The following is a 13,478-nucleotide window of genomic DNA, read 5'->3' on the forward strand; positions in this document are numbered from 1 at the left end:
GCTTTATGACAGTTCTAATGACGACTACAGCTGGACCTTTGTACAAGTGCTTGCATGAGCACTGGGCTTATTTTGAAAACGGTGCACTATACTGACAGGGTTGAGTCTTCCAATGAGGTACAATCCTTAACGTGTAACCTTTTATCGTTTCCATTTAAGTGAGTAGAATTTGCTATTCTTACCAAATTTATTTGGCTGAAAAACTTTCGCATGCAACTAGTGGCTTATCGCAATGGCTACCACGTTCCTATTCTCAGTATTGAAAAAAAAAAACTTTTCTTTGAACCCACAAATATCCTGTTCTGAAGCTTCAGCAGAACTTCTAAAAAATTGTATTTGTAGGCTTATGAAATCAAATTGAAGCAACTAGCCTTGAATAAAAAAGTCAGCTATGCAGGAGAATTTTAAAGTAAAAATTGCCGCATAATCTTGCAGCAGTACCGAAAGTGAAACCACATTAAAGAATCACAGAAGATGCCAAGATGACATCAAGGACAAATTGCCAGGTCCAAGTGGTTTAGAAGGGAACCCTACCAATGTGCACCAAGACGACAAAACACAAGCGGTGAAGCATTGGGTCTCCTTTCATGCACCTTTTATGGAAACTAACAGCAGATCTTGCCACCTGGATTTTGTAACATCAAAAAATGTGAGCTGCTTTGGGAAATCTGTTCCATGGGCCTAAATCAGAACCGAAGTGAAGTGCAATTTCAACTGGGCCAACCAAATACACTACCAACAAAGGTACTTGCAAGGTTTATACATCATCTGATGATTTAAAAGATAACTGTCCATTGTCATTGTACTTAAACACAGGCTTCACTTCTGACAGTGGAGGCAGCGACAGGTAATCATCTACTATGCCTTTAGGAATGTTACTTTTTACGAATGCTTGAAGCGACAGTAGTGTCATGCACTGATTTCTGCAAGGCCCTTGCCGCATGCCTCACACTATTGCACAAACTTATACCGGGTCCTAAGCACACCACGTTTCCACAGTGTCCATCTGTCCCCATTCACCACAGAGAAAACCTAGGTGCAACAGTAGCCAGAAGAAGAGAGCACTTAAGACACATGCTGCCTTTCCTTCCACTCCTTTATCACATGACACCACAATGCAAGGTTTGGACAAACGCAAAACTGCTGCTGCTTGGTACGAACACAATGCAGTTTCTTTCCACTGAAGCTCTAAACACACTGGTCGATGCGCGTTGTGTCACAGCTGGAATGAATCCAACCCCTACTAGTTTTTAGTGCAAGTCTTCCCATTATCGATGCAAATGGCACCACTTACACCATAAAAACAAACTGTTGGCCAACAAACTTAGAGCAGCCGCAATTTCTTGCGCCGACAACGAAAAGAGCTCATCGGCTCACGACGTCAAGAGCACACAAGAAACTACGCGTACTACCATATGGGACAGCCTGGACTCTGGTCAGCTGCGCAGATAACATGACCGCGCCTCGAGACCATTCCTCACTACCAGATAGTCATCGTCAAGAAGACGTGCCCTCATTAGGATAAAAAAACGCTTGAAGGTTACGAGCGAAACGAGATCGCCGCTAGCGAGAGCAAAGACAGTTGCGAAAATAATCTGGCGATTTTGTCAACTATCCCGAGCGATAGCAGCGGAGAACTGCGACAGCGGGCCACTCAGCCGCAAGCGAGTTCGTCCCTTGAAGAGGCACGCGACGGTGGCACGCTTTTCCTCTCGCACCGCACGGGCGGTCGGTCAACCGGCCTCGCTGCTTGGCACGGCCGTACCCCGCGAGGCCGATGCGGGCGCACGTATTCCAATGCACACGTGCTCGTGACCTACCGCACACGCCCGAGTTTTGCAACGAGGGATGCTAGAAACAAACCCGGGAGGAGGACTCGAACGGGTGAGAAAATAAAGAAGTCGGGGACACAGGTCGAATTCTTGTTGACCGGATCTGCAACATGCCTCCGAGCCACACAGGGGCAGCGGCGATGCCAACGTGGCCACGGTACTGAGGCTCCAAGGTCTTGGGCCCAATAATCGCTCTCAGCGTCGTTTGCTTTGCTTCGCTGTGACACCTGTGTCGGGTCGCGAGCAGCCGTATGCGAAAAAAGTCTACGCGATGCGACCATTCTAAGCCTATTCCCCAATATCCGTCGACGTGTCATCGACTCGGACGGGGCCTCCGGGAAAACGACAACATGACACCACGCGAGGAGGCCTGCACTGATAAAGGTTGCGGGCCAGCGGCTCACCCAAATGGCACTTTTGATCGACGCACGCGCAGAAATACAGCGAAAATAGAGTATCCTTACCGTACTGTATCCGTGAAAGGCCGTCCTGTGAAGAAACTGTTACGCTAGCCGCTCCAGCCTGTCTTCTCCAATTGGCTGCGAAACAAACCCCGGCCGAGAAAAGAACACAAAATCACACTAGCGCCGAGCAAGGGACGGTCTTTGGTCAGACATTTAGCTCCGCAAAACGACATACACTCGCAGGCGATCGCCGTGGGCGAGAAAAATACATACCCGGGCCGAGAAGACAAAATCTACGTGATGCAGACTTCGTCGGCTGTGCCTGTGCTCGCCTCTCGAGCTACGAGAACGTGAGCAGCAGAAAGCGGCCGCTCCGATTGGCTGCTAGCGCTTCCATGTGGCCGCAGCCAGCCAATGGCGCGCGCGACTCGCAGGTTTTTATCAAATGGAGACCGACGCCCGATAGAGCAGCAGCGCTTTCGTTCTACGTGGTGCTTTCGATGTTCCCCTTCGGTTCGGGTCAGCGAAAAAAAAAAAAGGGAGGGAGGGAGGAATAAAACAGAAAGCAACAGAAGTTGGGACTTCAACGCCCGAAGCTAAGCAGATTTTGCACCTTTGCATGCGGAGGTAGCAGTCTATGCACCGGCATACAACTTTCGACGCGGCAGCACCTACCACAGCCACGACTTGTTTACAGCAGGCACGCTCAAATCAATACGGCCGTGCGCAGCAGACGAATTTCACGAAGGCCGTTTGAAACAATCAAAGCATAGCTCAGTTTATTCACAGGTGTTTCTGTTTCCTTTTTTTCTGGTTTTTCACTTCAGTTCTTTTGTACAATCACAGGACGTTTGTACAAAAAAAGCTTGAGCTGTACTTAACTCCTCAGAATATATCTAACTTGTGTGTACATTATGTACAAAATATACAGTCGGTCATGTGAAGGGTCGTCAAACCCAGCGAGCGTAATCGTAATGCCGGACGCATCAAATAAAATCATACACGTAACATGGCTTTCGAAATGTCAATCACAGCTGCGTACATGGAGGAAACACTTTCAACAAAGCAAAACTCAACAAGTGATGCGGTGGCTGTGTCAACAACCACCAGCACCAAAACGCAGAAAAGTCGTTCCTTTAGCATACACTTTAAGAATAACTTAAGTGTGACTTAGGTCATGAGGCAGCAGCACAAGTTCAAAATAAATTTGAGGCTTGCCGCTACTCTGAGAAGAACAATGCTAACCACCTTCTTATAGGTCAGCAAACCAAAAAATAATGCATTGTGGCAAGCAACATCTCGTTGCCTACAAGGTGGTGCGATTACAAATTTATATGACATATAAGATGCAAAACAACTTAATTACTGAAGAAATCTAGCACTGAAGAGCCTGACAGCATGAACATATGAACCAGAAGGAAAAGGAGTAAACACCTTTTGGTTTAGACCTGTTCAGTAACTCTGGACAAGTCAAGGAAAAGGTCTAAACATACAACCTCCACGTACATTCCTAACTCATAGTGCACAAAGTCCTTTGGCCAAGACAGCATACTCTGGCTGAGAGACAAGGAAGCCATGTTCCATTGCCTGGACTTTGCTTCCTATGGCATCCACATACTCAGAAATTTCAAAAGAGCAAAAAGCAATTGAAATAACCCCCTCACCTTATGACACAAGGAAAGGGAGCAACTAATTGACAAACAAGAGCTGACAAACATCTATCATCCCAAAACACATTGTGCGCGAAATGATTTGTTTAGAACAGTTTTGTCGACAGGTCCTACATCCAACAAAGTAAACAACAATAAACTAAACATTGTGAAGAGTGAAAAAGGTGTGAAAGGATGTGATGGGCTGCATCTACACTAAGGCTTAGATGAGTGAACGAAAAAATTTTTGTACAGCAGCAGCTTCAGAAACTTAATTACCAAAACATATTTGTACCATGGTGGCTCACCATGAAATTACATCAACACCCTGCTAAACAAGCAGGAATAGGGGACCAGAAAAAAAAAATATTCTGTGTTAGGTAAACACAATGCAACAATGGCTAATTCAAATTTGAAAGTTGCTTGGTGCCCAGCTTCATCTAAACATGACAAACCTCAATAACATGGCCACACCTGTCGACATGAGTCAGAGACAAAAAGCGAATTAACTTTGAGGCACCTAAATGCCAATCAGCATAAAGCAATAATGGTGCACATGCCACCTCAAAGCAAGTGGTGTACGATGGCACACTGCACTGACAAATCACCAAGCACATCACAACATGGCAAACAGCAATGCATGCCAGCAATCCACCGCTACACTGGGCACTTTGCAATGTCAAACAGAATGAACGTCCTAATGAAAAGTAATTTGAAGCCTCCCAGGTGGCTGCTTAGTCATACTAGCAAAAAATAAACAGCATGTCACCGTGTTGCCACAACGGGGAGGCATAACATAGCCGCACAAGAAAACTAGATGATGGATGCACAGAGTAACGCGTGAGTCTTATTAACACCTCTGTCCGACAATTATGCCACAACACACATCGAGGAGGTCTTGTGATGACTCTATCTTGAAGCATTGTCGCAAAAAAGAAATGGAACCAGGAACACGAGGCAGTCATTTGTCATCTTAGAGGAAATAAGGAATAAGAACAGACATCAAACAGCGGCTCTGCATGATTCCAAGGTCCGAGACTAACCGCGACAAGAGTTGGCAACAAGGCCACCACCACTGCAGTGCTGATGTGCGAGCAGTCCCATCAAGATGCTGACACGCCACGGCAGCTTGGCAGGATGTAAACGAAACCAAGTTTGTCGTCCTCATGCCTCAAAGAGGCTTCAGCAGCAGATGGGAAGTCTGGAAACGGTGCCCACTGCCCCTGGCTGGGGGACGAGTTTGGGCTCCGAGGAACAAAGAAGGGAAGGGAGCGTGGGGAGTCCTCCCTCCCCAACGAGCCAGCAGCGGCAGCAGCAGTGGTGTGATGGGGTGGGCAGAGGCGTTATGTGTAGCCAAGAGGTGTGGAAGTGAGGAGGCGTACACAGCCGACGCTACCACATGTTATGAAGGTGAAGGTTGCGGCTCAGCACTGAGCGGACATCGCTGGTGAAGCGCAGCGCATCCAGCACCGGCAGCAGGTTGAGCAGCGCCATGTCCCTTGGGTCCGAGAACCATGACTTGATGGGGATGGCATTGTCTGCACAGGACCACCACAAAAAAAAAAAAATAAGGAAGAAGAGAAGACAAAATACAGATTGAGCATGCCAGAGAAGAAGGAGAAATGTCAACGCACTTAAAAAGAAAACCAAAAGAAAGAACACGTAACAAAAGTATTGTGTCGAATAGTCTCTCTGTCCACTTTTTTTTGTTAGCTCGTTTGTTTGTTTACATTGCATTATAAAACCCTGCACGGGCCTGAATCTGAGGCCCGAGTCCAGCCTAAGCCCGAAACTCAAAACCCAAACTCTGACCAGGCCTGCTGCTTTAAGCCCAAGCCCAGCCTGTAAAGCTCGCAGTGAAGCCCGGTACAGGCACAGCCCGGACCCTTTCTCACAGTAAAACATGAGGTAAATTGTTCGCTGTGAGCGAGTAGAGTCCTACTACACAAAGAAAGAACTCGCCGACAAAGAAGCTTAAATCGCAGTAATGCCCGAAGAATGTTATCCTTTTCATGCAAAATAAAATGATGAGGTGCGTTTTCCTGGTCAGGCTTTTGAACAGTGATCTCGTAGGTGTGCACACGTAGACGTACACACGTAGATGTGAAAATGTGCAGAAGTTCTAAAAAGCAAATGAAAAGGATTGCGTGCACACGAAATAAACTAATTCACATTCCCTCAAGAATTTTGTCAGTCTAAATACTAAAGCATCCCCGAAGCCAGTGGAATAACCCTTTTATTTAATTAACGCAGTTTCACGAATTAAATTCCTGGCCGTACAGGCCACTTTTCAATAGAGACGAAAAGGAAAAGAGTTTGCATACATGCCAAGGTGGCTCAGGCTATGAAGGATGCCGTAGTGTAGGGCGCCGGATCATTTTAACCACCTGAGGTTCTTTAAAGTGCAGTGACGCGGCACAGTACATGGGCGCCATGCTCTACACCTCAATCAAAATGTGGCCAGGATCAAACCTGGGTACCGTGGCTCAGTAGCCGAGCACTTTAAACACTGAGCCTAGGGTAATACAGTAAAACCGTTACAAGAGACACTCAAAGGACCCGAAAAAGCTGTCTCTTGTAAGCAAGGTCTCTTGTAACCAAAAATTCTAAACGCACTGTGTTAAAGTTTACTGCACATGAGCATATAAATGCATTCACACGCATTAAAAGGGAATTGTTCAGGAAAGCTTAAAGAAGTTATTCATGCTAGTATGTATTTTTGTGAGAGCAGAGTATATTCCTTCCCATATTCTGGAGGTAAAGCACTTCACTTTGCAAGCCTTCCTGTTGCTCTAAAATTTTTGAAGCACTCTTACATGCTCGTCACCCTCAGATACTGACACGTTTTCTCCGAAATGTCCCGGTTGTCATCTTCTGTGGCACATGTGCCATTGAGAATTCCACAGTCTGTAAGCTCTTCGGGAGCACACAAGATACACATCTGCAGATACGAATTCTTCAAAAGATTCTGGTACCTCAGCAGTCTCTTGGATGCTCGCCCAAGCTTAATTTTCAAGGAAGCTTTTCACAGTATCCGTATATGGGCTCTCTTACATCATGTCACCACATTACTTGTCTGAAACAGTTTTTTGCAGCTTCACTTCTCAGGCCATTCTAGACACCTGAAATCACTGAAACAGCAAACTTCGCATCAATTACTACTGTACACTCTTGCTACCTGTGAAGCAGCAGGTGTTCTACCAACCTTGTTTTGTACAGCAACTTGACAGCGTGCATAATGGCTTTGCATATTAGTTGAAGGTAGCGTGTGGAGTTTGGAGGGGAAAAATAACTTTGGTGGCTTTGAGCCCGAGAACTTTGGTGCTGCTAGAAGCATTGTCCACAAAGAGGAAGACATCAAGATTCTGAGCTTTCATCTTGTGATCAAATTTTAACAAAGAGGAGTTAAAAATGCTAGATGTCATTCATGTATTTTGACTTGCTTCAAAGGTGACGGTAATGTGATGCCAGTGGCTGAAACGAGGTCGTTTTGACTTTCCAATCAATGGGAAGCACTCCTTCTTAATTTCTGACATATTGCAACAAAAAGGATGCCGATATGAAACAGAATTTAGCTAAGGGCATTTGAAGTGCATCATGTACGAGTTGGTACGCTTCAGCTGCATTGCATGAGCACACCTGGGTTGTGTCTTTTCTAAATAGTGGAGAATTTACTCTAGGGACCTGAAAATGTTGTCCTTAGTAACCGAGTGTCTCTTGTAACCATGTCTCTTGTATGCAATGTTGTTAACATGGCAGACAGAAAAATCAACCAAACCATTTTCAGATGTCTCTTATAACAACTGAGAGTAGTGTCTCTTGTAACAGTGTCTCTTGTAATGAGATTTAACTTTAAATAAGTCACCAAACCTTAACTTTTTTTTTCTACTGCGCATAGCATGGTTTTATTTCATCCGTTTCGCTACTGTAATGCCGGAAGTGTACGTTACTCTGCAATAGGGATTAAAAAGCCAGACACTGACCCTCTATGTATGGGTCCAAGGTCGACCCAGACCCGCAACCTTAAATCCGACCGGATCCGGCCTGTCCCGGGCTTTTGGGCCAGCCCAAGCTCGTGCAGTTCTATAACGTGTTGAGATAAACGAGCATCAATATGCCCAGTTTTCTGTTCTTTTTAAGCAGAAGCAATATGGCAACACTGTAAAGAGGACAGGAGCAGATAAATGAGACTAGAAGAAAGGTGCAGGTACACAATGCGGTAGCTGCACCTTCCTTGCATCTCAACGTAATTTCTTTACCTCCACATACAGCAAACTCGATGGCAGTTGGGCGATATGACACACCAAAGGCATTTTGCGCCAGAGGTTTTGGGTTCCAGACAGTCATATAATAGGCAATCACATATCAATAGACTACAGCATGAGAGCGCTTCACATCACAGTTGCGCAAAATTTTCGTTCTCTCAACAGTACCATGCCACAGCTTCCCATAGAGCAGCATCATCTAGTGGCAAATAGGAAAAATTTTATAAGAACAAATAAGAGCACAATCAAAAGTGCTCATTCTAGTTTCTGTGCAGCAATAGGTTGGCAATGATTTTTTAAATGTAAAGACAGCGGTTCAAATCTACATGTCTGAGTTTTTCTCTTCTATTTTTTAAATAACAACTAACAAATAATTTATAAACCTTATCTAGTGCGCGCTACCTTTTAGATCGCATTATGGGATTTTTTTCAACCCAGAAGCCTAAAAGATCTCTGAACAGAGCCAGGAGACAACGTCGAAGGTTGGGATAGCGCAACATTGACAAAATCCACTTAATGGCCCCTCATTGGCTGACCAACTTTCAGCAGAAATAGCCATATAAGGTGCTGACAGATGACCAGGTAGGAGAAAGAGGAAGTTGGGGACCCTACCGTTGCGAGACTGTAATTACGCGCATGAGAAGCAGCACATGCCAAAGCTGCACAACTGGTCCTACAAAGGCAGCATACTGGGAAGCAAGTTGAAGCACGGACTTTCACCACTGCCACAGTTTTGGCCATGGGTGGCTGAGCTGGTGAAAAGTATGAATTTTCAACAGAACAATGTATGTTCAGAATGCCAAGTAAATATACCCACCCAGGTTCCTCCTTTGCAGGCTACCAGTAAAAGCTGCCTAAAAGCACTGAAGTTGGATGCCTCTCCTTCCATAGGTGACTGTGACCATCAGACATGTAAGCATTGCTGTAGCCCACAAAGTTTGCTTTAAAATCCAGCCCTCATGAAATCAGATGAAAGATGAGGCATCTTGATAAAATTTTGCTGAGAAGACTGATGCTTTCCACACAGCCCTTATTCAAGCTCGTGCTATAATAAGCAACAGTAAGGCACAGTATTTAGGCTCTTAGTTCCCACTGCTTGTAGGAGAGGCAGTGCAAGCACTGTACAAGAACAGGGTGCCATTTCCCCCACTGGATACTGGGACGCAGTTTATGCACCCACCACTATGTGTTACTGTGCAGTACTGCTATTGCAAAAAAAAAAAAAAAATGCTTTAGAGGAGATAACAGCAGGCTCTGTTCATGGGAAACATGCATGAATAGGACTTAATAAATGCAGTCATCTTATGTTCAAATTGACAAATGAGCCCGGAATATATGAACGCGTGAGAGCGTAGAGAAGCTGTTAGTACAAGCATAAGTGCTGAGGAGCTTACGTGAAAAATTTTTTCTACTTCTGTGGAAGAAAATTATTTACAGAACAACCACAGTGCCCCGTGACGTTACTGCAAATCTCAGCCTCCTCTGCAATGACAGTTCTTTTGTCACAGTGAAGACCTGCACCACATTCTCCGAAGTTTTCTTATAATCCTCATACTCTAAGGAATTTGATTGTCCTTAAAGAACAGAGCATGCATAATTAATACATGTCAATTGCAGAGACATTGAAACTGTCCCCCCCCCCCTGCTACTGGCAGCCATGGCCATATCATGTGCAAACCTGTTTATTAATGCCCCTGTAACAGTGTGAGTAACCATAACATCTAAGCTGCACAAGCTGAACAGTTCAAGCTAACCAGCTTTAACTTTTCCATGTGGCCATGAAGAACTGAGCAGTTCCCTTACCACTCTGTTTACCAAAGATTCAACCAGCACCTCCTCTATTTTTACAGTGCCTGTCGAATAGAGCCGATCGGATCGTTCATGGCCCTCTCCTGTCCTTTTTTCCTACTCTCGCCCTATTGTGGCGGCACTCTGCATTCCTCATGATCATCAGGCTGCCTATCAGATGCGCAGTTCGCGATGCTGCTTATTGCAGAGCTGCTGCAAGCGTTAGTTTTAAAAGAAGGCACAGATAGTGGGGCGCAGCGGCATTGGAATCGCTATGAAAGACTGTGACGGTTTGTTAGAATCATGCATGTCTTTTTGCTACACGCCTGAAACTTTCGGCAGAGGCACAGAAACAGATGGGCAGAAAACGAAATTGGAGGGTAAAGGTAGTTAGTAATAAGTTTAGCTCTACTGGTTTGCGAATCATGTTTAGTAAGAAAAAAGCAAACAAAATAAGTAAAGGCATAGCAAATCTTAACCACAAGACAGTTTTTGAAACTATTGTCAGAGAAAGAACGCTATAGCAGACGACGGACCAGGAAGAGAAGGACACACACACATGCGCTCACTAACAACTTTATTTTTGAAAACAACCGATCCGCGCCTTATATACACACAAAGACTAAAAGTGCGCATGAGCACGGTTATCAGAGCCCAAGCATCCAAGGAATGGCATCTGATATTGACCAGAAATTAACGCGTTGACATGGAAAGTGTGGGGTGGGGCAGATGCAAAGAACAAAACTGGGGCAGACATGAAGCCCAGATAAAACGATAAATGAAGGGAGCCAACAAATAACATGGCCATGTTAGTTTGGCCACTGTTCTGTCCCTTTAAGCACATGAGAATTCTAACTGTACTCTGCAACGATGACGCTAGTGCAGCCGTTAATGGTAATGCTGGCGGTTGCAATGCAGGTGCAAATTCCGCGGTGCCAGCTTTGCAAGAACCATTCTCACACCGGCCAAGGAAACTTTTCAGGACATACAGGGCAGCACATAACGTGCTCACACCTGCCTAGTTTCAATGTTTCTGTGGCTTTATTTGTAGCGGTTACACGCCCGCTGATGCCAGCACACGCGCTACTGTAGCACTCCCCTTTGACGGGGCTTTCATACTGCAGTGCTGGGCAGAGCTCCTCCTAGTTTACCACCGATGGCAGCCGACCAATGGTGGTGCTCGCCAGTAGCCTTTGTTAATAAGAATAAAGTAATTACAACATCCTTTGCCGCTACAGTCTGGTTCCTGCCTGCACGCAAGAGCACTACATAACATTAATGAGGGTCAGCACATCAATTACGAGACCTTGGAGCTAAGTTTGCATGCCACAAGAAAAATTCTGAATGGCCATCTGTTGTTATAGAAAGGGCAAAGTTTTATTCAATCGTGCAGCACGAAACGCGTTATAATAGCTCAGTTTGTGGTAGATATATGCACACTGGCTCAAGCCCGTGATTTTAATTCTTCTGTCGATGATGTGCCTTGCGACAGGTTTGTCTGTGGCATGCGAAAAATTGATCTCAGAGACAGCTATCTGTCATGGGCAAGCGCCTATAATTTCAGAAGGCAGTTGAGCATGCATGGGCCTCTGAGGCCGCAATAAGTAATGCAGCCGAGCAAAGAAAAGTGGTGAGCAAATTAGATTAATTGGGGGAGGGGGAAGCAAGAGCACAAGTACATACATTAGTAGAAGCAGAAAATCTCAGCCGCGCTATCACTGCGCCTCATTCAAGCATGATGCACATGCGGGCCAGCAGAAGTGAGCTACTAGCTTTGAATGCAGCCAGCAAGCGCACTTTCGCAAAATGCGCCGGTGTGTAAAATTGTACACTATCTGAAACCTTTGAATGTCAAGCTTCTGAGGAGTGGGGATTATGGAACTTGAATAAAGGTCCTGAAATCTCAGTCACTGCCATTTTTATTTAGCGCAGGAGCATCATTGATGGGAATCATGGTGCAAAGAATAAAAATTTATTTATAGTTAAAAAAACAAGCTGTCCAAAGCACTGAACACTTCTCTTCAAGCTGAATATGCTTTAAGTTGAGAACATATCAGCCAACCGGAAGACTGCACACATATGTAGTCATGTAACTGATGCACATCTATGACAGATGTAAGTTTAGCAACTTCTAATCAAGAAATCAGCAACGAACAACAATAAAAAAGTGAAGAGAGTTACAAACACAAGAAAGAAAAAAAAAACACAATTCAATATTAACATTCTTCTAAAACTATATAGGAAGATATATATAGTGGCTGCACAGCAACCATAGTTCTGCATAAAGAAAGTAACAAAATTCCCATAAAGAAAGGTGTTAGGCAAGGAGACACAATCTCCCCAGTACTATTCACAGCTTGTTTAGAGGAAGTATTCAGAGACTTGGAATGGGAGCAGTTAGGGATAAGGGTAGATGGAGAATACCTCAGTAATCTGCGATTTGCTGATGGCATTGCCTTGCTAAGCAACTCGGGGGATGAACTGCAAATAATGATTGATGACCTAGACAGAAAAAGTAGAAAGGTAGGCTTGAAAATCAGTATGCAGAAGACTAAGGTAATGTTCAACAGCCTCGGGAAGGAACAGCAGTTTACATTAGGTAGCGAAATACTGGAAGTAGTAGGCGAATATGTCTACTTAGGACAGGTAGTAACCGCAGATCCGGACCATGAAAAGGAAATAACAAGAAGAATAAGATTGGGATGGAGCGCATTTGGCAAGCACTCGCAGATTATGACTAGCAGCTTACCGGTATCGCTCAAGAGGAAAGTATACAACAGTTGCATCTTGCCTGTACTCACCTATAGGGCTGAAACGTGGAGGCTAACCAAGAGAGTTCTACTTAAGTTGAGGACAACCCAGAGGGCTATGGAACGAAAAGTGGTAGGGGTAACATTAAGAGATAGAAAGCGTGCAGAGTGGGTCAGAGAAATAACTCAAGTTACCGACATTCTAGTGGAAATTAAGAAGAAGAAATGGACATGGGCAGGACATGTAGTGCGAAGAGAGGATAACCGATGGTTGCTGAGGGTAACAAACTGGATTCCAATCGAAGGAAAGCGTAGCAGGGAGCGGCAGAAAGTTAGGTGGGCGGATGAGATTAAGAAGTTTGCAGGGGTCAAGTGGATGCAGCTAGCACAGAACCGGGTTAAGTGGAGAAATATGGGAGAGGCCTTCGCCCTGCAGTGGGTATAATCAGGCTGATGATGATGATGAAAACTATACCCACAATTCCATGCAAGTACGACCTGAGGCAGGAAGGTTCACAGTTACCAGGGATCGCATTCTGAGAGCAGCTCGTCCGAGGCAAGAGTCTCCGCACGGAGCATATAACTGCACTGGAGAGCTTGGAAAGTGCCGATAATAGAAGATCCAAATGTGCAAAACAGGCTTCTTATGAAACTCGAAAAAATTCTGAAGAAACACGCCCAACAAAAAAGAGGCCACCTACCTTTCATTTATAGTCCCCCCTCCCCCCCTTTTCTTTTTTTGCTAAATCCTAAATTGCTATTTCCACGGGCTATTTGCAACAGCAAGTTT

At 45.0% G+C, this 13,478-nt stretch overlaps 2 protein-coding genes across 2 annotated transcripts in view; both read right to left on the reverse strand.

The window, feature by feature from the left end:
* The window catches only part of Dp1 (satellite-binding protein 1 Dp1), a 42,107-nt gene extending 39,444 nt beyond the window's left edge, over positions 1 to 2,663 (reverse strand). The window contains exons 1-2 of the mRNA XM_084598222.1: positions 2,510 to 2,663; positions 2,297 to 2,371 (exon numbers count right to left, since the gene is read on the reverse strand). The gene's annotated coding sequence lies outside the window, so the exon portion shown is untranslated. The remainder of the gene's footprint in view (positions 1 to 2,296; positions 2,372 to 2,509) is intronic.
* Positions 2,664 to 2,988: 325 nt separating this feature from the next.
* Positions 2,989 to 13,478, reverse strand: part of Dd (CTD nuclear envelope phosphatase 1-like protein dullard) — a 32,934-nt gene continuing 22,444 nt past the window's right edge. Inside the window, exon 7 of the mRNA XM_084598224.1 lies at positions 2,989 to 5,423. Within this exon, the coding sequence (XP_084454350.1) occupies positions 5,278 to 5,423 (146 nt within the window). The 3' untranslated portion in view covers positions 2,989 to 5,277. The remainder of the gene's footprint in view (positions 5,424 to 13,478) is intronic.

Source organism: Amblyomma maculatum, chromosome 3 (assembly GCF_055883805.1).
Source record: "Amblyomma maculatum isolate TAMU_Amacu chromosome 3, ASM5588380v1, whole genome shotgun sequence".
Classification (NCBI taxonomy): Eukaryota; Metazoa; Arthropoda; class Arachnida; order Ixodida; family Ixodidae; genus Amblyomma; species Amblyomma maculatum.